At 51.3% G+C, this 26,323-nt stretch overlaps 1 protein-coding gene across 7 annotated transcripts in view; it reads left to right on the top strand.

Moving 5' to 3' along the window:
• The first annotated feature begins 9,941 nt into the window (after positions 1–9,941).
• MLX (MAX dimerization protein MLX) overlaps positions 9,942–26,323 on the top strand; it is a 75,638-nt gene continuing 59,256 nt past the window's right edge. The window contains exon 1 of one of the 7 annotated variants that reach the window (XM_069241935.1): positions 9,942–10,109. In XM_069241935.1, coding sequence (XP_069098036.1) covers positions 10,042–10,109 — 68 coding nt within the window. In that variant the 5' untranslated portion in view covers positions 9,942–10,041. Of the gene's footprint in view, positions 10,110–18,554; positions 18,769–26,323 lie in introns of those variants that run through there. The other 6 variants (XM_069241934.1, XM_069241936.1, XM_069241930.1 and 3 more) reach the window with 6 other exon arrangements.

Genomic DNA, 26,323 nt, shown 5'->3' with positions numbered 1-26,323 from the left:
AAAAGAATTCAGGGCCCCTACCCCGATTCCGGTGGCCCCAGCTATCAAGGTACCTAGATCTCTTCTATTGCATAACTTTGGCAAGGGCCATAACTGTGGTGTCCATGGTGCACATAATAGATCATACTTTGGGACATTCCCCTTGACAAAATTTATCTGTAACACAATACGATTAATTATGCTTGCATGCAGAACTTGCTTACATCCTATTCTATATCGCATTATAGTAACGTTGCTTAAGTTGTTAACCATGCGTCTTTCGGTTACATAAAACATGAAGGCTGGTATTCTATTGTTCATTGTAACAACCACCATGTGTCCTGGTATCACAATATTTACATATCATGTTTAGCATGTAACTCAAAGCCTGTACTGTTGCTGGCGTCCTCTCCACCTTGTTCAGCCCGTTGGCATGTCGGATTTGCTGTCCAGTTACCTTCCAGGTCGCTTTGGCAGCCATCCACTTGCCTCCAGGTACCTCCACGTTGTAAAGTGAAACATTTCCCTGGTCATCAGTTATGTTAGCTGCTTGAGGTGCACAAGTGACATGACGGACTATATTCGGTCGGACTCATACACTTTTTCCGGTTATAATCATGAACCACGTCATCGATGCAGATGTCATCATTTACGACCGTGGGGTAAGTCTCACTGCAAGTTCAAATACAGGTACATTTGAGTTCTTTAAAAGTATAATATACGTACTCCCCACCCTTTGACTCAATAGCTCTCCTGCCTCTGTTTTTTTTTCCTGGATGGTTCACCCATACTTTTCTTCCTGTGCTTCCAAATCCTCCCTCACCTCTCTGGGTGTTATCGGGGTGGGCGGCAGATCTTTCTTCAATGTGAGGGGTGTACGCTTGTTCACAAATCACTTGTACAAGTCTATCATGTGCTGATAACTTTTTTTTTTTTTTGCTGTTCTTTCAACAATCCGTTATATCTCTGAATCATGCCTACAGCTTGTGGATAATAACTAAGGTGCACCATCCACCGAATTCCCTGTTCCTGCGCCCAGCCCTGCACTGTTTTCCCTGAAAAGTGTGTGCCCATATCTGTTTGGATCTCATCATGTCCCCCATAATGTTTTATCAGGTAGTTTAGCCCTCGCAAAGTGGACTTTTGGTCTGCAGACTTACAGGGCATACCCAACATAAGGCCAGAGTAGGTGTCCACCATGGTCAATACGTAGCTTTTTACTCCTTCCTTTGGTAGCAGCCCGATATAGTCCAATTGCCACACTGTAGTAGCTGCAGTTCCTCTTCTGATATGGCCGCTAGGCTTCTTTTGCAAGGGCATTTGTCTAATCCGGTTGCATGTGGGGTACTCCTTTACTGCTTTTTGCACTTGTTCTTTAGTGGCTGGAATTTGTCATAGCTGTGCCCATGCATAAGTGCCATTCTCTCCTGGCTGTCCGGATGTTGCATGGGCCCTGTTTGCTAAAGCGGCTTCAGCTTCCTCATTGATGACCACCGTTCGCGTTTTGGCCATCTGATCTACGGTGTTGTCGAATAGAGATGCAAGTGAAGTGTCCAATGGGAAATGGGCATCCACATGTCCCACATAGATTTGACATTCGTGCCCTTTCTCCCACATCTCTTCCCATAGCTGTTTGCCTCCCGAAATGGGGGTGCCTTTCATTTTTCATCCATCCTTGCGCCAAGTCGGGCCCAGCTTGCTAGTCCTTGGTAAGTGGCCCGACTGTCAGTGTGCACAAATGTTTTCTCTCTGATGGGGGCTTGTTCGATCACTGCTGCTACCCCCTTCAGTTCTGCAAGCTGGCTTGATTCATTATCCCCTTCTCGCAGCAACATAGTTTCTGTAGCAGGCTGGAATGCAACTATTTTCCTTTGTCTTTTTCCTTGATAGTACCGGGCAGTACCATCTGTGAACCATACATTTTGCCGTTCTTCTTCGGTGAGTTGTTCAAAAGGCGGGGCTGTTTTAAATGGTGAGGACTCCATCTCAGATGGCTCTGGTGAGGGGACCATTGCTTGTAAGTCCACTGCCCCCAGCATATCTTCTTGTAACTTCGATACTCCTGCTGGCCCGGTTTTTGCCCTCTGCTGCAGATACCATTTCCACTTCACGATGGCAAACTCCTGCGCTCTGCCTACTTTATTGCCAACCCCTCCTTCTCTTGCCCAACCTAGTAAGGGGACCCATGTTTTTAAAGTGACCGGACGATCATCAGTTATGCGTTCTATTTCCACTAAGGCCCAATCTTGTGGCACCCTCTTTTTTTTCTGCCTCTGCCATAGGCTCCACATCACTACATCATCTACATCATCCTGTACTATCATTTCCAGCTCAAACGGGTCTCCTTCTGTGATGGGACCTAACGTAAAAGGATTCTGTAATGCATCTTCTGCTCCAGTGTCCCACAACCTCGCCAACCATTTAAACAAAGGGTCTGCAGGCATCTGCCTAAACATACGGGTTCTCTGCAACAACTCACTCTGCGTATAATCTCTTACCAAACAAGAATTCTGTATTTGCCCGCCATTCGCTCCCTTTTCACCTTCAATTTCACCTACACGTCCTTCTCCACTTTCAACTCCACCTAGTTCTGTTACACGTACTTCCACCTCATCCTCCCAAGTATGTGGATCCCAATTTTCTTTGAGTACCAATGCCCTCACTTGCACAGTTAAGGGTATTTTAGGCTTCTGCCTACTCTTCTGTGTGCGCATCAATGCCCTCACTTGCACAGTTAAGGGCATTTTAGGCTTCTGCCTACTCTTCTGTTTGCGTATCAGTGCCCTCACTTGCACAGTTGGGGGCATTTTAGGCTTCTGCCTACTCTTCTGTTTGCGTATCAGTGCCCTCACTTGCACAGTTGAGGGCATTTTAGGCTTCTGCCTACTCTTCTGTTTTGCTACTCGTACTGCTAATGAGGTGCACCTTGCCTATATTTGATCGCCCCGAGCCACTGCACTTTCTATGGTCTCTTTCATAAGTAACTGCCTTTCCTGCAAGGCTGCAACCTCATCCCGCAGTTTTATTATCTCTGCATTGTGTGTTAATGTTTTCCTGTATACCGTACGGAGCGCAGACAGGTAAAGCCATCCCACTTGCCCTGCTGCTTTCAGCTCCAGATTTGCCCCTCTTAGCTTCACACTCTCAACCGCATATTCCACTAAGAGAGGAGTCACTTTCTCATCCAACCACCGGCGCTGCCCACCGGTTCAGGAGTCCTGTCACACCAGAGAACGGGTCAGTTGTTAACCACCCGGGAATTGATCTGACTTCTGCCCCATGCTGCTTCCGCTCTCTGCCTCACTTTTTTTACGTCCCCAAAGAGGCATTATTGACTTATACCCCACTTCTGGTACCAAATGTCTTATCCAGGTGTCTGGTTGACACCTGTTCGGTATAAGTCAATAAGGACGCTCAATGAAGGACCACACGCCAATTATAAATACAATTTAGCTTTACTAGAATTGCAGGTAAAATGTAGGCATTTAGCACATTAACAATAGTAGAATAAGAATAGCAATGAAAAGCATCTACTTATTTATATATATATATATAGGCAAAGAATTAATTGACAGATATAAGTTTTGATTAACTGTATACTAAAATGCATTGCACTACGATATTCAGGAAGCAGAATATAAATGAGTTGAATACTTCAGATAAGCTTTGATTTACTGCACACCAAAATGCATGTTTCAATTACTGCAGCAGGCTCTCACTACGATGTTCAGGAGGCAATATATAAACAAACTAATACTTCAGGTAAGCTTTGATTTACTGCACACCTAAATGCATGTTTCAGTTATTGTAGCAGTTCACACTAATAGGTTTAGAAAGCAAAATAAAAACGAGCTGAATACTTCAGGTTATAAACACAGTGCAGGCATAAATAATCAGTCATAATAATAGAGCAGAGAAACAAAGGTATTTTATCCCTGTGTGGAAACTTAACTTAATCCACGACATGCTGGGGAGCCCTCTACCGCCTGCTTGGACCTCTCTCCACCTCAAGCACCACGAGCAAACAGGCAGCGCTGGGCCATGGCAGCTTCCACAGTTCCATCTGCGAGCTTCCAAAATCCCTCACCCACAGTTCAGTGCTTAAAAAACTCGAAGCTTGGATTCTATCTCCTTCTGGCATTTTCTAGCTATGTTATCAGTACTTGGCTGCTCTGCCTTTCTCCAGCCTTTGTTTTCATTCCATCTTCTCCCTGTACTCTCGTTCTCAAGGTTGAGACGGGGTCTTCTACACAAACAAGCTTGAAAATAATATCATGAACTTTTCTACGATGTTTCGGAGGGGGTTTCAACAGGCATCACACTCATCTACACTGCTCAAGCTAATTAACCCTTCGTGTTACAATGTCTTCCGCATCTTTCCCTAATACTGAACACTGGGTGCCAGGGTTGTGCCAATTGTGGAGACAAAGGTACAGTTTAGGAAAAGAACACTGGTGCTGGGGCCTGGTTAGCAGGGTCCCAGCACACTTTCAAATCATAACTTGGCATCAGCAAAGACAAAAAGTCAGGGGGTAACCATGCCAAGGAGGCATTTCCTTACACAAGGTATCTATGTTTCCATGGTGCATTCAAAAATGAGTAGGTCGTACTTGTAGCGGTAAGGTGTAGGAGGCTGGCCTGGCTTATAGTGAGTACCAAGGGTACTTACACTCTGTGCCAGGTCCAGTTATCCCTTAGTGTAGAAGAGGTGTTTCTAGCAGCTGAGGCTGATAGAAGGTAGCTATGGCAAAGCAGCTTAGGCTGAACTAGGAGACATGCAAAGCTCCTACTATACCACTTGTATCAGATGCACAATATCATAAGAAAACAGTATATAGAGTTACTAAAAATAAAGGTACTTTATTTTTATGACAATATGCCACAAGTATCTCAGTGAGTACCCTCAGTATGAGGATCAGTTATATACACAAGACATATATACACAAACCAAAATTAGGTAAGTAATAGCAAGAAAAGCAATGCAAACAGTGTAGAATTACAATAGGTTGCAGTAGGAACACATAGGTATAGGGGCAACACAAACCATATACTCCAAAAGTGGAAGGCAAACCATGAATGGACCCCAGACCTATGTGAGCTTGTAGAGGGTCGCTGGGACTGTAAGAAAACAGTGAGGGTTAGAAAAATACCCCACCCCAAGACCATGAAAAGTAGGAGTAAAGTGCACCTACTACCCCTAGACAGCACAGAAGTCGTGATAGGGGGATTCTGCAGGAAGAACAAACACTAGCAATGCAACAACAGTGGATTTCCGGACCTGAGTACCTGTAAGACAAGGGGACCAAGCCCAATAGTCGTGACAGTGTTAGGAGTGGGCAGGAGCCCATGAAATGCCAGCTGAAGATGCAAGGAAGCTGCCACCGGGTAGAAGAAACTTGGAGTTCTGCAAGGAAAAAGAGGATCAGAGACTTTTCCTTTGGAAGACAAATGTCCCACGTTGCGATGAAGCTTGCAGATGTGTTTCTGTGCAGAATGACCGCCAACAAGCCTTGCTAGCTGCAAGAGTCGCATTAGACGTTTTTGGGTGCTGCAGGGGCTCAGGAGAGAACAGGATGTCGCCACTCGGAGGAGGAGACAGAGGGGGCGCTCAGCAACTCGGAGAGCCCTCATAGAAGCAGGCAGCACCTGCAGAAGTGCCCAAACAGGCACTTGGAAGAAGAGTGAACCGGAGTCCATGCAAAGTTACAAAAGGGAGTCCCACGACGTCTGATGCCAACTCAGCGAGCTGGGCACTGCAGGACGAAGTGCTGGGGACCCAGGCTAGGCTGTGCACGAAGGAAATCCTGGAAGAGTGCACAGGAGCCGGAGCAGCTGCAAATCATGGGGAACACAGCTTTGCAGTCTAGCGTGGGGAGGTAAGGACTTACCTCCACCAAACTTGGACTGAAGAGTCACTGGACTGTGGGATTCACTTGGACAGAGTCGCTGTGTGCCAGGGACCATGCTCGTCAGGATGAGAGGGGACCGAGAGGACCAGTGAGGCAGTCTTTTGGTGCCTGCGTTAGCAGGGGGAAGATTCCCTCGAACCACGGGATTTGTTTTGCCACCCATAGGGAGCTCTGACAATTCTTACACAGGCCTGCCACTGCAGCCTGAGTGAAATAACGTCCACGTTATTTCACAGCCATTTTACACTGCACTTAAGTAACTTATAAGTCACCTATATGTCTAACCTTTACCTGGTAAAGGTTAGGTGCAAAGTTACTTAGTGTGAGGGCACCCTGGCACTAGCCAAGGTGCCCCCACATTGTTCAGAGCCAATTCCCTGAACTTTGTGAGTGCGGGGACACCATTACACGCGTGCACTACATATAGGTCACTACCTATATGTAGCTTCACCATGGTAACTCCGAATATGGCCATGTAACATGTCTATGATCATGGAATTGCCCCCTCTATGCCATCCTGGCATTGTTGGTACAATTCCATGATCCCAGTGGTCTGTAGCACAGACCCTGGTACTGCCAAACTGCCCTTCCTGGGGTTTCACTGCAGCTGCTGCTGCTGCCAACCCCTCAGACAGGCATCTGCCCTCCTGGGGTCCAGCCAGGCCTGGCCCAGGATGGCAGAACAAAGAACTTCCTCTGAGAGAGGGTGTGACACCCTCTCCCTTTGGAAAATGGTGTGAAGGCAGGGGAGGAGTAGCCTCCCCCAGCCTCTGGAAATGCTTTCTTGGGCACAGATGTGCCCAATTCTGCATAAGCCAGTCTACACCGGTTCAGGGACCCCTTAGCCCCTGCTCTGGCGCGAAACTGGACAAAGGAAAGGGGAGTGACCACTCCCCTGACCTGCACCTCCCCTGGGAGGTGTCCAGAGCTCCTCCAGTGTGCTCCAGACCTCTGCCATCTTGGAAACAGAGGTGCTGCTGGCACACTGGACTGCTCTGAGTGGCCAGTGCCACCAGGTGACGTCAGAGACTCCTTGTGATAGGCTCCTTCAGGTGTTAGTAGCCTCTCCTCTCTCCTAGGTAGCCAAACCCTCTTTTCTGGCTATTTAGGGTCTCTGTCTCTGGGGAAACTTTAGATAACGAATGCATGAGCTCAGCCGAGTTCCTCTGCATCTCCCTCTTCACCTTCTGATAAGGAATCGACCGCTGACCGCGCTGGAAGCCTGCAAACCTGCAACATAGTAGCAAAGACGACTACTGCAACTCTGTAACGCTGATCCTGCCGCCTTCTCGACTGTTTTCCTGCTTGTGCATGCTGTGGGGGTAGTCTGCCTCCTCTCTGCACCAGAAGCTCCGAAGAAATCTCCCGTGGGTCGACGGAATCTTCCCCCTGCAACCGCAGGCACCAAAAAGCTGCATTACCGGTCCCTTGGGTCTCCTCTCAGCACGACGAGCGAGGTCCCTCGAATCCAGCGACGCTGTCCAAGTGACCCCCACAGTCCAGTGACTCTTCAGTCCAAGTTTGGTGGAGGTAAGTCCTTGCCTCACCTCGCTGGGCTGCATTGCTGGGAACCGCGACTTTGCAAGCTACTCCGGCCCCTGTGCACTTCCGGCGGAAATCCTTCGTGCACAGCCAAGCCTGGGTCCACGGCACTCTAACCTGCATTGCACGACTTTCTAAGTTGGTCTCCGGCGACGTGGGACTCCTTTGTGCAACTTCGGCGAGCACCGTTTCACGCATCCTCGTAGTGCCTGTTTCTGGCACTTCTCCGGGTGCTACCTGTATCAGTGAGGGCTCTTTGTCTTGCTCGACGTCCCCTCTCTCTTCAGGTCCAATTTGCGACCTCCTGGTCCCTCCTGGGCCCCAGCAGCGTCCAAAAACGCCAAACGCACGATTTGCGTGTAGCAAGGCTTGTTGGCGTCCATCCGGCGGGAAAACACTTCTGCACGACTCTCCAAGGCGTGGGAGATCCATCCTCCAAAGGGGAAGTCTCTAGCCCTTGTCGTTCCTGCAGTATTCACAGTTCTTCAGCCTAGTAAGAGCTTCTTTGCACCAACAGCTGGCATTTCTTGGGCATCTGCCCATCTCCGACTTGCTTGTGACTTTTGGACTTGGTCCCCTTGTTCCACAGGTACCCTAGATTGGAAATCCACAGTTTTTGCATTGCTGGTTTGTGTCTTTCCTGCATTATTCCTCTAACACGACTACTTTGTCCTTAGGGGAACTTTAGTGCACTTTGCACTCACTTTTCAGGGTCTTGGGGAGGGTTATTTTTCTAACTCTCACTATTTTCTAATAGTCCCAGCGACCCTCTACAAGGTCACATAGGTTTGGGGTCCATTCGTGGTTCGCATTCCACTTCTGGAGTATATGGTTTGTGTTGCCCCTATCCCTATGTTTCCCCATTGCATCCTATTGTAACTATACATTGTTTGCACTGTTTTCTAAGACTATACTGCATATTTTTGCTATTGTGTATATATATCTTGTGTATATTTCCTATCCTCTCACTGAGGGTACACTCTAAGATACTTTGGCATATTGTCATAAAAATAAAGTACCTTTATTTTTTGTATAACTGTGTATTGTGTTTTCTTATGATATTGTGCAAGTGACACTAGTGGTACTGTAGGAGCTTCACACGTCTCCTAGTTCAGCCTAAGCTGCTCTGCTAAACTACCATTATCTATCAGCCTAAGCTGCTAGACACCCTATACACTGATAAGGGATAACTGGGCCTGGTGCAAGGTGCAAGTACCCCTTGGTACTCACTACAAGCCAGTCCAGCCTCCTACAGTGGGACAGTGACAGAGGAGGGTAGGACAGTGACAAAGGAGGGTGGGACAGTAACAGAGAAGGGTAGGACAGTGACAGAGGAGGGTTGGACAGTGACAGAGGAGGGTAGGACAGTGACAGAGAAGGGTCGGTGGGTAGGGCACAGAGAGGACAGGACAGGGCAGAGGAGGCGAGGGCAGGAAGAGAGAAGCAGAAGAGGCAGAGAAGGCAGAGCCAGGAGGGAGGAGAGGAGAGGAGGGCAGGGCCGGGGAGGGCAGAGCCAGGAGGGAGAAGAGACGCTTCTGCTTTTTCAGTTTCATTTTCCGCTCAGAGCCGGGACCGGAGCCAGGGGAGTCCGGGGAGGAGACACTAGAGAGGGGGGAGGGCAGTGACCGAGGAGGGTGGGACAGAGATGGGATAGGACAGTGACAGAGGAGGGTGGGACGTTGACAGAGGAGAGGGTACGACAGTGACAGAGGAAGGTGGGACAGTGACAGAGGAGGGTGGGACAGTGACAGAGGACGGTAGGATAGTGACAGAGGAGGGTGGGTCAGTGACAGAGGTGGGTAGGACAGTGACAGAGGAGGGTAGGACAGTGACAGGAGGGTGGGACAGTGACAGAGGAGGGTAGGACAGTGACAGAGACAGTGGGACAGTGACAGAAGAGGGTGGGTCAGTGACAGAGAAGGGTAGGACAGTGACAGAGGGGGGGTAGGACAGTGACAGGAGGGTGGGACAGTGACAGAGGAGGGTAGGACAGTGACAGGAGGGTGGGACAGTGACAGAGACAGTGGGACAGTGACAGAGGAGGGTGGGTCAGTGACCGACAAGGGTAGGACAGTGACAGAGGAGGGTAGGACAGTGACAGGAGGGTGGGACAGTGACAGAGGAGGGTGGGACAGTGACAGAGAAGGGTAGGACAGTGACAGAGGAGGGTGGGGCAGTGACAGAGAAGGGTAGGGCAGTGACAGAGGAGGGTGGGACAGTGACAGAGAAGGGTCGGTGGGTAGGGCACAGAGAGGACAGGACAGGGCAGAGGAGGCAAGGGCAGGAAGAGAGAAGCAGAAGAGGCAGAGAAGGCAGAGCCAGGAGGGAGGAGAGGAGGGCAGGGCCGGGGAGGGCAGAGCCAGGAGGGAGGAGAGAAGGGCAGGGCCGGGGAGGGCAGGAGAGACGCTTCTGCTCTTTCAGTTTCATTTTCCGCTCAGAGCTGGGACCGGAGCCAGGGGGAGTCCGGGGAGGAGACACTAGAGAGGGGGAGGGCAGTGACCGAGGAGGGCAGTGACAGAGGAGGGTAGGACACAGAGAGGACAGGACGCGGCAGAGGGGCAGTAACTCGACGGGGAAAGGCAGGAAGAGAGAAGCAGAAGGGGCGTGGGGGATGGACCTCGAGAGGACCCACCTGGCTCACAGCTCCGGAGAGCACGAGGCGGCCTCGCAGCGCTACAGGTGAGCTGGGGGCTGGGACAGGTAGCGGGGGTGCTGCTCCTGAGGGCAGCCGGTTGTCTCTCTGCCCCTCGCCCCCTTCCCTGGACGTCTCTCACCTGCTCTGCCTGCCCTCTCTGCCCGCGCTCCCTCTGTCCTCACTGCTACCGTCCCATCTCCTGTGGTTCTGCCCCCTCTTTACCTGCCCATCTCCTGTGCTTCTGCCCCCTCTTTACCTGCCCATCTCCTGTGCTTCTGCCCCCTCTTTACCGTCCCATCTCCTGTGCTTCTGCCCCCTCTTTACCGTCCCATCTCCTGTGGTTCTGTCCCCTCTTTACCTGCCCATCTCCTGTGGTTCTACCCCCTCTTTACCTGCCCATCTCCTGTGGTTCTGCCCCCTCTTTACCTGCCCATCTCCTGTGGTTCTGCCCCCTCTTTACCTGCCCATCTCCTGTGCTTCTGCCCCCTCTTTACCGTCCTATCTCCTGTGGTTCTGTCCTCCCCCCTTACCTGCCCATCTCCTGTGGTTCTGCCCCCTCTTTACCTGCCCATCTCCTGTGCTTCTGCCCCCTCTTTACCGTCCCATCTCCTGTGCTTCTGCCCCCTCTTTACCGTCCCATCTCCTTTGCTTCTGTCCCCTCTTTACCTGCCCATCTCCTGTGGTTCTGTCCCCTCTTTACCTGCCCATCTCCTGTGCTTCTGCCCCCTCTTTACCTGCCCATGTCCTTTGGCTCTGTCCTCCCCCCTTACCTGCCCCCTCATTCTCTGCCCATGCACCCCTCTGTGTTTCCTCTGCTCTCCCCCCTGTCCTGTCTCTCCCCCTTACACCCGCTCCTCTCGCCCTGTCCCTGTTTGTCTCTTCCTGTCTGTCTCTGACTCCCTGTCTGTGGCGCCCTCTGTCTGTCTGTCTGTATGTCTGTCCACCTGCTGTCCCTCGGAATCTCTTTCGCTTTCACTCGGTCTGCCAACGCCCCCGCCGGAGAGAGGGGAGCGCCTGTGCCCCCGGTCCGTGCCAGTCACAGGGGTCTACTGTGTGTGCCAAGAGCGCCTGTGCCCCCGGTATGTGCCAGTCACAGGGATCAACCGTATGCCAGGAGCGCATGTGCCCCCGGTATGTGCCAGTCACAGGGATCTTCGGTATGTGCCAGGAGCGCATGTGCCCCCGGTCCGTGCCAGTCACAGGGGTCTGCTGTGTGTGCCAAGAGCGCCTGTGCCCCCGGTATGTGCCAGTCACAGGGATCAACCGTATGCCAGGAGCGCATGTGCCCCCGGTATGTGCCAGTCACAGGGATCTTCGGTATGTGCCAGGAGCGCATGTGCCCCCGGTCCGTGCCAGTCACAGGGGTCTGCTGTGTGTGCCAAGAGCGCCTGTGCCCCCGGTATGTGCCAGTTATAGGGATCAAGCGTATGCCAGGAGCGCATGTGCCCCCGGTATGTGCCAGTCACAGGGATCTTCGGTATGTGCCAGGAGCGCATGTGCCCCCGGTGTGTGCCAGTCACAGGGATCTTCGGTATGTGCCAGGAGCGCATGTGCCCCCGGCCCGTGCCAGTCACAGGGGTCTACTGTGTGTGCCAAGAGCGCCTGTGCCCCCGGTATGTGCCAGTCACAGGGGTCTACTGTGTGTGCCAAGAGCGCCTGTGCCCCCGGTATGTGCCAGTCACAGGGGTCTACTGTGTGTGCCAAGAGCGCCTGTGCCCCCGGTATGAGTCAGCCATAGGGATCAACCGTATGCCAGGAGCGCATGTGCCCCCGGTATGTGCCAGTCACAGGGGTCTACTGTGTGTGCCAAGAGCGCCTGTGCCCCCGGTATGTGCCAGTCATAGGGATCAACCGTATGCCAGGAGCGCATGTGCCCCCGGTATGTGCCAGTCACAGGGATCTTCGGTATGTGCCAGGAGCGCATGTGCCCCCGGCCCGTGCCAGTCACAGGGGTCTGCTGTGTGTGCCAAGAGCGCCTGTGCCCCCGGTATGTGCCAGTCACAGTGATCTTCGGTGTGTGCCAGGCGCGCATGTGGCCCCCGATAGGTGTCTGTTACAGGGGTCTCCAGTGTGTCAGGCGCACATGTGCCCCCGGTACGGGCTATTCACAGGGGGCTACCGTGTGTCAGGGGCGCATGTAGACAACGTGCTGGGGGGGGGGGGGGGGGGGGGGGGGGGGGGAGCCGAACATGTGCGCATTTCGGGCGTTTTGGGTCAGGTTCGACCTGACGAAACACAGGCGGGAAAGAGCTCAGCCTGTGCCACCTGTGCCCAGGTGGTAATACCACGGGCTGAGTGTGCATCAACCCGGTGTTACCACAATGTGCAATCTGTACCCGGGTGGTAATACCACGGGCTGAGTGTGTAACGACAGGTGTTACCACAGTGTGCAATCTGTACCCGGGTGGTAATACCACGGGTTGAGTGTGCAACGACTGGTGTTACCACAGTGTGCAATCTGTACCTGGGTGGTAATACCGTGGAGTGAGTGTGCAACGACAGGTGTTACCACAGTGTGCAATCTGTACCTGGGTGGTAATACCGTGGAGTGAGTGTGCAACGACTGGTGTTACCACAGTGTGCAATCTGTACCTGGGTGGTAATACCACGGGCTGAGTGTGCAACGACTGGTGTTACCACAGTGTGCAATCTCTGCCCAGGTGGTAATACCACAGGCTGAGTGTGCAATGACTGGTGTTAACACAGTGTGCAACCTGTGCCCAGGTGGCACTACCACGGGCTGAGTGTGCAACGACTGGTGTTACCACAGTGTGCAATCTGTACCTGGGTGGTAATACCGGGAGTGAGTGTGCAACAACTGGTGTTACCACAGTGTGCAATCTGTACCTGAGTGGTAATACCGTGGAGTGAGTGTGCAACGACAGGTGTTACCACAGCGTGCACTCTATTCCTATGAAGTAATACTGCAGGGAGAGTATGCAACAACCCGGTGTTACCACAGTGTGCAATCTGTACCTGGGTGGTAGGTAATACCGTGGAGTGTGTGCGCAACAACAGGCGTTACCACAGTGTGAAATCTGTACCTGGGTGGTAATACCATGGAGGGAGTGTGCAACGCCAGGTGTTACCACAGCGTGCACTCTATTCCTATGAAGTAATACTGCAGGGAGAGTATGCAACAACCCGGTGTTACCACAGTGTGCAATCTGGGACCATGCAGTAATACCGTGAGGCGAGTGTGCAATGACTCAGTGTTACCGCAGTGTTCAATCTGTGTCCGGGTGGTAATACTAACCTGTGGGGTAACTGCAGTGACTGGTGTTACCACAGTGTGCAATCTGTGACTGTAGGAGGCTGGCCTGGCTTGTAGTGGGTACCAAGGGGTACTTACACTCTGTACCAGGTCCAGTTATCCCTTATTAGTGTAGAAGAGGTGTTTCTAGCAGCTTAGGCTGATAGAAGGTAGTTATAGCAGAGCAGCTTAGGCTGAACTAGGAGACGAGTGAAGCTCATACAGTACCACTAGTGTCATATGCACAATATCATAAGAAAACACAATACACAGATATACTAAAAATAAAGGTACTTTATTTTTATGACAATATGCCAAAGTATCTCAGTGAGTACCCTTAGTATGAGGATAGCAAATATACACAAGATATATGTACACAATACCAAAAATATGCAGTAATAGCAAAAGGGAGTAATGCAAGCAATGTAAAGTTACAGTAGATTGCAATAGGAGCACATAGGTATAGGGGCAACACAAACCATATACTCCAAAAGTGGAATGCGAACCACGAATGGACCCCAAACCTATGTGACCTTGTAGAGGGTCGCTGGGACTGTAAGAAAACAGTGAGGGTTAGAAAAATAGCCCACCCCAAGACCCTGAAAAGTAGGTGTAAAGTGCACCTAAGTTCCCCAGAGGGCACAGAAGTCGTGATAGGGGAATTCTGCAAAGAAGACCAACACCAGCAATGCAACAACGATGGATTTCCGGACGAGGGTACCTGTGGAACAAGGGGACCAAGTCCAAGAGTCGCGACAGAGTCGAGATTCGGCAGATGCCCAGGAAATGCCAGCTGAGGGTGCAAAGAAGCTGCCACCGGATGGTAGAAGCTGTGGATTCTGCAAGAATGAAGAGGACTAGGAACTTCCCCTTTGGAGGATGGATGTCCCATGTCGTGAAGAAGCTTGCAGAGGTGTTCCCACGCAGAAAGACCGCAAACAAACCTTGCTAGATGCAAGGATCGCGGTTAGGGTTTTTGGATGCTGCTGTGGCCCAGGAGGGACCAGGATGTCGCCAATTGCGTGAGGAGACAGAGGGGGTGTCCAGCAAGACAAGGAGCCCTCTCAGGAGCAGGCAGCACCCGCAGAAGTGCCAGAACAGGCACTACGAAGAAGAGTGAACCAGAGCTCACCTGAAGTCACAAAAGAAGGTCCCACAATGCCGGAGGACAACTCAGGAGGTCGTGCACTGCAGGTTAAAGTGTCGGGGACCCAGGCTTGGCTGTGCACGAAGGAAATCCTGGAAGAGTGCACAGGAGCCGGAGCAGCTGCTAATCACGCGGTACCCAGCAATGCAGTCTAGCGTGGTGAGGCAAGGACTTACCTCCACCAAACTTGGACTGAAGAGTCACTGGACTGTGGGAGTCACTTGGACAGAGTTGCTGAGTTCAAGGGACCTCGCTCGTCGTGCTGAGAGGAGACTGTAGGAAAGTACCATCTTGCCTGGCATGTTACCCCCATTTTTCACTGTATATATGTTGTTTTAGTTGTATGTGTCACTGGGACCCTGTTCTCCAGGGCCCCAGTGCTCATAAGTGTGCCTGAATGTGTTACCTGTGTAGTGACTAACTGTCTCACTGAGGCTCTGCTAATCAGAACCTCAGTTGTTATGCTCTCTCATTTCTTTCAAATTGTCACTAACAGGCTAGTGACCAATTTTAGCAATTTACATTGGCTCTCTGGAACACCCTTATAATTCCCTAGTATATGGTACTGAGGTACCCAGGGTATTGGGGTTCCAGGAGATCCTTATGGGCTGCAGCATTTCTTTTGCCACCCATAGGGAGCTCTGACAATTCTTACACAGGCCTGCCACTGCAGCCTGAGTGAAATAACGTCCACGTTATTTCACAGCCATTTTACACTGCACTTAAGTAACTTATAAGTCACCTACATGTCTAACCTTTACCTGGTAAAGGTTAGGTGCAAAGTTACTTAGTGTGAGGGCACCCTGGCACTAGCCAAGGTGCCCCCACATTGTTCAGGGCCAATTCCCTGAACTTTGTGAGTGCGGGACACCATTACACGTGTGCACTACATATAGGTCACTACCTATATGTAGCTTCACAATGGTAACTCCGAATATGGCCATGTAACATGTCTAAGATCATGGAATTGCCCCCTCTATGCCATCCTGGCATTATTGGGACAATTCCATGATCCCAGTGGTCTGTAGCACAGACCCTGGTACTGCCAAACTGCCTTTCCTGGTTTCTGCCCCCCCTGGGGTCAAGCCAGGCCTGTCCCAGGATGGCAGAACAAAGGACTTCCTCTGAGAGAGGGTGTGACACCCTCTCCCTTTGGAAAATGGTGTGAAGGCAGGGGAGGAGTAGCCTCCCCCAGCCTCTGGAAATGCTTTCTTGGGCACAGATGTGCCCAATTCTGCATAAGCCAGTCTACACCGGTTCAGGGACCCCTTAGCCCCTACTCTGGCGCGAAACTGGACAAAGGAAAGGGGAGTGACCACTCGCTCCTCCAGTGTGCTCCAGACCTCTGCCATCTTGGAAACAGAGGTGCTGCCAGCACACTGGAGTGCTCTGAGTGGCCAGTGCCACCAGGTGACGTCAGAGACTCCTTGTGATAGGCTCGTTCAGGTGTTAGTAGCCTATCCTCTCTCCTAAGTAGCCAAACCCTCTTTTTTGGCTATTTAGGGTCTCTGTCTCTGGGGAAACTTTAGATAACGAATGCAAGAGCTCATCCGAGTTTCTCTGCATCTCTCTCTTCACCTTCTGATAAGGAAACGACTGCTGACCGCGCTGGAAGCCTGCAAACCTGCAACATAGTAGCAAAGACGACTACTGCAACTCTGTAACGCTGATCCTGCCGCCTTCTCGACTGTTTTCCTGCTTGTGCATGCTGTGGGGGTAGCCTGCCTCCTCTCTGCACCAGAAGCTCCGAAGAAATCTCCCGTGGGTCGACTGAATCTTCCCCCTGCAACCGCAGGCACCAAAAAGCTGCATTACCGGTCCCTTGGGTCTTCTCTCAGCACGACGAGCGAGGTCCCTCGAATCCAGCGACTCTGTCCAAGTGACCCCCACAGTCCAGTGACTCTTCAGTCCAAGTTTGGTGGAGGTAAGACCTTGCCTCACCTCGCTGGGCTGCATTGCTGGGAACCGCGACTTTGCAGCTACTCCGGCCCCTGTGCACTTCAGGCGGAAATCCTTTGTGCACAGCCAAGCCTGGGTCCTCGGCACTCTAACCTGCATTGCACGACTTTCTAAGTTGGTCTCCGGCGACGTGGGACTCCTTTGTGCAACTTCGGCGAGCACCGTTTCACGCATCCTCGTAGTGCCTGTTTCTGGCACTTCTCCGGGTGCTACCTGCTTCAGTGAGGGCTCTTTGTCTTGCTCGACGTCCCCTCTCTCTTCAGGTCCAATTTGCGCCCTCCTGGTCCCTCCTGGGCCCCGGCAGCGTCCAAAAACGCCAAACGCACGATTTGCGACTAGCAAGGCTTGTTGGCGTCCTTCCGGCGGGAAAACACTTCTGCACGACTCTCCAAGGCGAGAGGGATCCGTCCACCAAAGGGGAAGTCTCTAGCCCTTTTCGTTCCTGCAGAAACCTCAGCTTCTTCTGTCCAGTAGAAGCTTCTTTGCACCCACAGCTGGCATTTCCTGGGCATCTGCCCATCTCCGACTTGCTTGTGACTTTTGGACTTGGTGCCCTTGTTCCACAGGTACCCTAGATTGGAAATCCACAGTTGTTGCATTGCTGGTTTGTGTCTTTCCTGCATTATTCCTCTAACACGACTACTTTGTCCTTAGGGGAACTTTAGTGCACTTTGCACTCACTTTTCAGGGTCTTGGGGAGGGTTATTTTTCTAAGTCTCACTGTTTTCTTACAGTCCCAGCGACCCTCTACAAGGTCACATAGGTTTGGGGTCCATTCGTGGTTCGCATTCCACTTTTGGAGTATATGGTTTGTGTTGCCCCTATCCCTATGTTTCCCCATTGCATCCTATTGTAACTATACATTGTTTGCACTGTTTTCTAAGACTATACTGCATATTTGTGCTATTGTGTACATATATCTTGTGTATATTTCCTATCCTCTCACTGAGGGTACACTCTAAGATACTTTGGCATATTGTCATAAAAATAAAGTACCTTTATTTTTAGTATAACTGTGTATTGTGTTTTCTTATGGTATTGTGCATATGACACTTGTGGTACTGTAGTAGCTTCACACGTCTCCTAGTTCAGCCTAAGCTGCTCTGCTAAGCTACCATTATCTATCAGCCTAAGCTGCTAGACACCCTATACACTAATAAGGGATAACTGGGCCTGGTGCAAGGTGCAAGTACCCCTTGGTACTCAGTACAAGCCAGTCCAGCCTCCTACAGGGGGTGACATTAACAAGTGGTTTGCTGCACTTGAGAGGGCCTGTGCTGTACAGGATGTCCCTCAAAGGCAGGGGGCTGCTATCCTATGGCTATCGTTTAGTGGAAAAGCTGGGGATAGGCTCCTTACTGTGAAAGAAAGTGATGCCAATAATTTTACAGTTTTGAAGGATGCAGTTTTGAGGGTTTGCGCTCAGCGGAGCAGAGTTTACCATGATTGTCCCGGGTCCTTGCGGTATCTCTAGTGGGTTCAGTTTGCACGAGGCGCGGTCGGGGGGGGCACAGAGGGGTTGCTCCCCCTGCTCCCTCCCACCTTTGCTTGGTGCATGAAGATGCAGGTTCACCACCGTGTTATTTCCACATGTGGTGTAAATACTTTGTGAATAACAAACCATGGGACCGTGCACATTCATCGGAGCTGCACTTCGCAAACAACGGGCGGATCTGTACGGGGACGGTTGAGGAGGCCCCAAGGCCGTCGCCGCCCCCTACGAACGTGTTCCCGCGCCCCTGTGGTAATCGATGTTGATTTAGAAAAGGCGTGAGCGCTGAGCCGTTAACGGACTCGGAATGTTGGCGTTGGCAGCGCGGGCGCTCGACAAGGTAAGCATTGCGCTTCACACACTGACCGGAGCCGCTTCCCTGCGCTCGGCCACACGGCCCGGACTAGTGACCGCGCTCCTGCTGGCCGAGCGGAGGGCGGGGCTTACGGGGGCTCAGGTAAGCCCCGCCCACTCCCACCGACTCCGAATGGGAGAGGACGAGTGGGACAAACTCCGAGCCTCCCACCAATCCGCAGGCAGGCTCACTGTAAAGCGGAGCAGGATTGGCTGGAGGAGCGTCTCAATGCTCCAATCCGAGATGATCTCACGCATTAGCAGCCCACCTCGGGCATGTGTTCAGCCGTAGGATTGGTTGTTATGGTCCCCGGAAGTGCTAAAGTGACACATGACAACATCCGTCAAAGCTCAGCGACGGCCGTTGAAGGGAAGCCCTCGGTAGGTGAATGTTGTGGCCGCTGCTTGTTGCCGCCTGTGCTCTGCTGTGGCCCTCGCGGCCGCCCCCGTGAGGGGAGGGTGCCGGGTCTCCCCGCTGCCCCGGTCCGCCCCGGAGAGGTGAGGGTCCCGCAGGTCCGGCTGCTCACGGACAGCCACGGGCTCCTCGGAGTTGGGGCTGTAGGGCGGGAGGTCAAGCCATGGCTAATTTTATATATGTAGTCTTGTAAATGTGTGTGTGACTTTTTTTTATATATATATATGTCCATAAACACACGCATGTGTATAGACACATTCACAAAGCTACGCTAAAAAGTGGACAGGCCACATATAAAAGTGAGAGTAAAGTCTTTAGTCCTTCTTTTATGTCTGACCTGTCCCGGTTTTTGCTCCTCAAAATCTGGTCACCCTACCTATGGCTGGTTCACGTTAGCGCTCAATTAACCACACACCTTCCTGTCCGTGTAAGAATCTCCCAGATCGGTGTACATTGGCGGACCCTTCTCATCGCCAGGCTGTCGCCTTCCCATATTTATGTGCACATTGGCATTCTACACACATTGGGCTCAGTTCTCTAAAGACATTCTGACCGTGCACATGAGCACATACCTGCACAATCCCCCATTTTTATCTGCTAGAAGTTCAGAAAAAGAATCCTTGCGGGGGTAATTAGTTTTACTACTCTACATTTTTCTGCCACGCATAGGGAAGTCTGTAGTAGGGACTCCCATGCAACAGACAGGAAGTGTGTCTTCCAAGTCCTGGGTAACTTTGTAAATTTTGGAACTCATCTGCTCCTTTTCCCACCATAGAAAAAGTCCTAGATTTACTACAGCAAAGGGCTACAGTAACTCCCCTTCCAGGATGAGAAGGGGAACTCAGCATACACAGATTTTAGTGAGCGCATAGGGAAATATACTTTCTCAACAAAAAAACAATGAGTTTCCTGTACATGAAAAAAATGTATTTGCACAGCATGCTGGATTACCATTGTACGTAAATGGACATTAGGTTGATTTTTACACAGACTAAATAGAAGCCTATGGTACTCACATGTCACGTGAAATTCCAAATAGGATACCCGGAAAACAGATCGTGGCACAGCTTTCAAGGTGCAATACTGAGTATGTTTGTGAATTCCCTAAAGTATTGAATCTGCACCAGTTCCTAGAGTTTTAATGGTGCTGGTTTACGTTCTTTGTGAATGGACCCACATTGCTCCTAGAACAAGACCTATGTGAGTGAATAGCGAATTACTTCAATCTTACACTATGACAACTTCACTGTTCTAAGCAGTGGTGGAAGGAGACTTAGGACCTCATTATTGCATTGTAATAGTATTGGAGAGGTTTTGGGTGAGTCAAAGGTGAGATAAATGAAGGAGAATTTAGTAGGGTTGTTTGGGAGATCATAGTAGTAAACTGAGGTGTGCGGTGAGCTAGATGTGGTAGAGGAGGGAAGAGCTTAGGCAGGGTTATTTTGGAGATTAAACTAGCAGAATGGATTTGGGATGAGTCAGTGGCGATGGAGGATAGCTTGATAGAGGCAGGGTGATTGGGAGACAAAGTACAGGGAGTGCAGAATTATTAGGCAAATGAATATTTTGACCACATCATCCTCTTTATGCATGTTGTCTTACTCCAAGCTGTATAGGCTCGAAAGCCTACTACCAATTAAGCATATTAGGTGATGTGCATCTCTGTAATGAGAAGGGGTGTGGTTTAATGACATCAACACCCTATTTCTGATGGATACAACTACCTGTGGATTCCTCACCTAATGAATTCTCCCATGGCGCCAGCATTCGACGGAAATCTTCTTCCTAGTCTCTGCACGTCGACGTCACTCTAGCCCACGCGTCGCTGTCTGACGTCATACAGGCAATAAGAGGTCCTCGACGACGTGCCGACGTCAGTTCCCTTTTTTCCGTGCATTCGAAACGGTTATCTTCGAGGGAGCAACTGTTACTTTCGTGGTTACAGTGTATTTTTGCTGCGTAGTCTTTCGCTGTGGTAATAATGTCGCAGAGAAAGTCTGGATTCAAGCCTTGTCGTGAGTGTGGAGGCAAGATGTCAGTGACGGATCCTCATTCCGACTGCCTTTGGTGTTTGAGCTCCGACCACGACGTCTCGACTTGCGATTCATGCCAGCATTGAATCCAAAGGCCCTCAAGGAACGTGAGGCGAAGTTGTTTATGGCGAAATCGAAAAAAGAGAAGCATCACAAGAAGTCTTCTTCGCCAAGACATCGGCGTCATCGAGACTCCCGGCGCCGTAGAGAATCACGGCGCCATTCAAGCAAGGAGACTCGTTCCAGGTCTTCGGATCGGCGCCGAAGGACATGGGAGGTCAGTCCCACGGTCACGCCGCATCCTTCGACGCCGTTGCCCTCTCCGGCGTCTCCGACTTCACCTGGACAGGCGTTGGTGATTGAAGTATTGGAGCCTCAGGTGTTATCTCCGGCGTCGCAGACGTCGAGGCCGGCGTCGGGGTCGCCTTCGAGACAGGCACCCCAGTATCCGGCTTTTCCCACCCCTGGAGCCCATAGTACCGCATTCTTGAATGCGATGTATGCCATCTTCCAACAGATGGCTCCAGGGGGTGCTCCGGCTGGGCCTTTGGCCTTTTCATTGGGTGATCCTGCGCCTCTTCGGCAGGCACCCTTTATGCCCTTTCTCCCTTTTGGGAACGTGGGCTCGGCGCCGGTGGCCGCTCCGGTGGCTTCAGAGGGATTGGCCCCGGAGATTTCCATCCCGTCGACGTCGGGATTTCGGCCTGTGACTCCGGTGGGTCCATCCGCTTCGACTCCTCTTTCGTCGGTGCCGAAGTTACCTGTGGCGCCGGACGCGGCGTCGGTGGCTTCTGAAGATCGGCGCCGATCTTCGACTTCAGCGGAGGCATTGTCGACTCCGCGTATTGAGCAGCGGCTTCATTCGAGGAGACGTGCTCTCCGTGTATTAGAGGAGCAGGAGTACCAACGAGCCCTGGAAGAAGGAGAACTAGAGGACTCGGGTGATGGGCTGCGTGGTCTGGAGTCGGCCAGTGGGCTGGACACTTCCCCTGAGTGGGATCTTTCTTCTCCGGGAGAATATACGGAGGAGGCTGCTTCCTTTCACGCAGTGGTACGGAAGGCAGCTAGTTTTTTGGACCTGCCTTTGCCGGTGGTGGAGGCAAAACAAAACCTTCTAACAGAGGTGCTACATCCGGCCTCAGCTGCGGCGGAGCCTCTTTTGCCATTTAATGACGCTTTGCTGGATCCGGTGTTAGAGGTGTGGAAGAGGCCGGCATCTTCCCCAGCAGTTCACAGAGCCGTAGCCAGGAGGTATCGAGTGGCTCCAACTGACCCTGGTTTTCTGTCTAGGCACCCTACGCCGGAGAGCTTGGTGGTGCAGGCCTCCTGTTCATCCAAGTCAGCGCCTGGTTCTTTCCCGACGGTGCCTGGGGACAGAGATTCGAAGAAACTGGATGCGCAGTCCAAGAAGATTTTTTCGTCCTGCAGTCTGGCGTTGAAGGCCACCAACGCAACCTGTATCCTGGGGAGATATATTCATGCTCTTAAGGATGACATTTCCTCATCATTTACAGAGCTTCCCCAGGGTCTTTTGGATGTTGTTTCAGATGCCCAGGCTGCTGCGACCCAGATCATCCAGACTGGACTAGATACGACCGACTCGGTGGCCAGAGCAATGGGCACAACTGTGGTGGCAAGGAGGCAGGCCTGGCTCCGTAACTCGGGGTTTTCTGCGGATGTGCAGGCAACATTGTTGGATCTCCCGTTTGATGGGGACAAACTGTTTGGAGCCAAGGCTGATTCGGCCTTGGAACGTTTTAAGGAGAGCAGGGCCACGGCTAAGTCGTTAGGGCTCCAAGCTCCTTCTTCCACGGCCTCTTCCAGATTTTTCAGGAGGTTTCGTGGATTTGGGCGTGGCTCTTCCTCCTCTTCCTTTCGGGGAAGATATCAGCAACCTGCCTCTTCCCATCCCTATAGATCTTTTAGAGGGAGAGGTAGGGTCCGCACCAGAGGAGCCTCTCAGCAGCACTCTGCCTCATCCTCTGGAGGGGTGCAGCAGGGGAAGCAGCCTTAGGCTTCCACCATTTCCCATTCACTCCTCTCCTGTAGGGGGAAGATTACAACATTTTCTCCGCAAATGGAAGACTTTTACAACAGACACTTGGGTTCTCAGTATTGTGGGAAAAGGCTACACCCTTCCCTTTCAGGAGTTCCCGCCCCTCATCCCGCCCGCCCTTCTTATTGTTCAGAAGAACACCTCCTGTTGCTAGAACAGGAGGTACCAGCCCTCCTTTCAAAGGGCGCGGTGGAGTTGGTCCCAGAGCAGGAAAGGGGTGGAGGATGTTACTCGAGGTATTTCCTGATTCCCAAGAAGGATGGTCGATTGAGACCAATCCTGGACCTGAGGATCTTGAATTGGTTCCTCAAGCAGGAAAAGTTCAAGATGCTGACCCTAGCACAGGTGCTTTTGGCGTTGAACAAGGAAGACTGGATGGTGTCTGTCGACTTGCAGGATGCTTACTTTCATATCCCGATACTCAAGTCACACAGGAAGTATCTCTGGTTTGTGGTGGGATCGCAGCACTATCAGTTTGCGGTCCTTCCGTTTGGTCTTACTTCAGCACCTCGAGTCTTCACGAAGGTGATGTCGGTGGTTGCGGCAGAACTCAGAAGGAAGGGGATAGCAGTATTCCCTTACTTGGACGACTGGTTGATCAAAGCCAAGTCCCCGGAGCTTGTGTCGCATCATCTGCAGTCAACAACCCAGTTGTTGTTCGACCTGGGTTTTTCGAACAAGCCCAAATCTCACCTAGAGCCCTCTCAGCGCCTCCTGTTCATAGGGGCAGTACTGGATACAACATTGGGTCGGGCCTTTCCTCCGCCTCAGCGGATTCAAGATATTCAGGATTTGGTTCCAATGTTTCGAAATGGAGCGGTAGTTCCAGTCCTCAAGGTCCTTCGTCTGCTCGGTCTGTTTGCCTCCTGCATTCTGTTGGTCACGCATGCTCGCTGGCACATGAGGGCTCTTCAGTGGTGCCTCCGAAGGCAGTGGTCTCAACACAAAGGGGATCTAGAGAGTACTGTCAAGATCTCCAGAGATGCTGCTGTGGATTTGAAGTGGTGGATTGCAAGCAACAATCTTTCACAAGGAAAGCCGTTCGAGCAGTCGCCACCAGTGGCCACAGTCATAACGGATGCTTCCACTCTAGGGTGGGGAGCTCATCTGGGGGATCTGGAGATCAAAGGCCTTTGGTCTTCAGAGGAACAGATGTTTCACATCAATCTGTTAGAGTTACGGGCTGTACGTCTGGCTCTCAAGGCCTTCCTCCCTTCCCTTCGTGGTCAGTCGGTACAGGTCCTAACGGACAATACTACCACGATGTGGTACATAAACAAGCAGGGAGGAGTGGGGGTCGTACCTTCTCTGCAGAGAAGCTCTTCGACTATGGTCCTGGGCAAAGGACCATCAGATTTGCTTGATAGCAAACCATCTGGTCGGAGTCTTGAACGTGCGTGCGGACAGTCTCAGTCGCCAATTCTCGGCAGACCACGAGTGGCGTCTCCATCCAGATCAAGTCCGTTTAATCTTCCAGAGGTGGGGGTTTCCTCGGGTAGATCTGTTTGCCACTCGAGAGAACGCGCATTGTCCGTTATTCTGCAGCCTCCAGTATCAGATGCAGGGAGCGTTGGGGGGCGCGTTTCAAATAACCTGGTGCGGCCAGTTGCTTTACGCGTTTCCTCCCATACCCTTGATTCCTCGAGTATTGAGGAAGATTCGCCAGGACCGGGCTCTAGTCATCCTAATAGCTCCGGATTGGCCAAGGAGGGTATGGTACTCCGACCTTCTCCAACTCTCAATGTGCCCCCCGCTCCGTCTCCCTTTCAGGGCAGACCTCCTCTCGCAGTCGCAGGGGCAGGTTTTACACCCCAACCTCCAGAGTCTGCACCTACATGCCTGGAGATTGAACGGGGCAACCTGAGTTCCTTCTCTCTCCCGCCTGAGGTAGTGGATGTTATATTAGCGGCCAGGCGACACTCCACTAAATCTATCTACGCTAATAGATGGTCTAAATTTGTTGCGTGGTGTGGAGAGAGGCAGATTGATCCCTTGCATGCTCATCTATCGGACGTTTTGTCTTTTGCTCTGTCTCTAGCGCAGAAAGGTTGTGCAGTGGCTACCATTAAGGGTTATTTATCGGCCTTGTCAGCCTTCATATGTCTTCCAGACCAACCATCTTTATTTAAATCCCCTATTGTTATCAGATTCTTGAAAGGTCTTCTAAATAAATATCCTCCAAAGCCATTCGTTATGCCGCAATGGGATTTGTCCTTGGTCCTGACTTTCCTTATGGGGTCCCCTTTTGAACCTATGCATTCTTGCCCCTTAAGGTATTTGGTTTTAAAAACAGTCTTCCTGATAGCTATAACATCAGCAAGGAGAGTGAGTGAGTTGCAGGCCTTATCAGTAAAGCCCCCTTATACAACTTTTTATGGGGATAAGGTGGTGTTGAGGACCAAGGCTGCTTTCCTCCCGAAGGTTGTTTCACCTTTCCATTTGGCTCAGGCAATTACTTTGTCCACGTTCTATCCTCCGCCTCATCCTTCCAAAGAGGAAGAAAGACTGCACCGTCTGGACCCAAAGAGGGCGTTGAGCTTCTTTATTGATAGAACAAAGGATTTCAGGCTGGAGGATCAGCTGTTTATTGGATACGTGGGCAAGAGGAGAGGAAAGGCAGTCCACAAGAGAACACTATCCAGGTGGGTTGTTCTTTGCATTAAAATCTATTACTCTTTGGCAAAGAAGGATCCTCCTGAGGGCATTAGAGCTCATTCCACCAGAGCTAAGTCGGCCACTTCGGCCTTGGCCAGAGGTGTTCCTGTGGTCGACATCTGCAAGGCCGCAACTTGGTCGTCCCTTCACACTTTTGCAAAACATTACTGTTTGGATTCTGAGGTTAGAAGGGACGGCCATTTTGCACGGTCAGTGCTGCAGGATTTCTTGGTTTGACCATTTAGGCACCCACCGCCGGGCGTGGTACTGCTTTGGGACTCTATTCATTAGGTGAGGAATCCACAGGTAGTTGTATCAATCAGAAGAACGAGTTACTTACCATCGGTAACGACTTTTCTGGTGGATACATTAGCTACCTGTGGATTCCTCACGGTCCCACCCGCCTCCCCGTTGCCTTTCTGGTCTTACCAAGTAATCCTTGAGTGCGCTCCTCTTGGTCTTCGAGGGTGCAATAGATGTTGTATATATGTATACTTGTGTATATTTATCTGTGTATATATATATATATATATATATCTTTGTGTATATACTTGATTTGTATATATATTTTAAAAAAGAGAGAGAGTTATATATATAAAAATTTACAGCTATTCATGCAATGTTGTGTATTTTACAATGTTATGGGATGTTGCCTTGCTCTTTCATTGCATTGCCTGGTTGTTCTCATGCACGTAAAAAATGATTGGTACTGACGTCGGCACGTCGTCGAGGACCTCTTATTGCCTGTATGACGTCAGACGGCGTCGCGTGGGCTAGAGTGACGTCCTCGTCGACGTGCAGAGACTAGGAAGAAGATTTCCGTCGAATGCTGGCGCCATGGGAGAATTCATTAGGTGAGGAATCCACAGGTAGCTAATGTATCCACCAGAAAAG

Source organism: Pleurodeles waltl, chromosome 6 (assembly GCF_031143425.1).
Source record: "Pleurodeles waltl isolate 20211129_DDA chromosome 6, aPleWal1.hap1.20221129, whole genome shotgun sequence".
Taxonomy (NCBI): domain Eukaryota; kingdom Metazoa; phylum Chordata; class Amphibia; order Caudata; family Salamandridae; genus Pleurodeles; species Pleurodeles waltl.
Note: the sequence above shows the minus strand (reverse complement) of the source record. Positions and strands in the feature narration are given on the sequence as shown.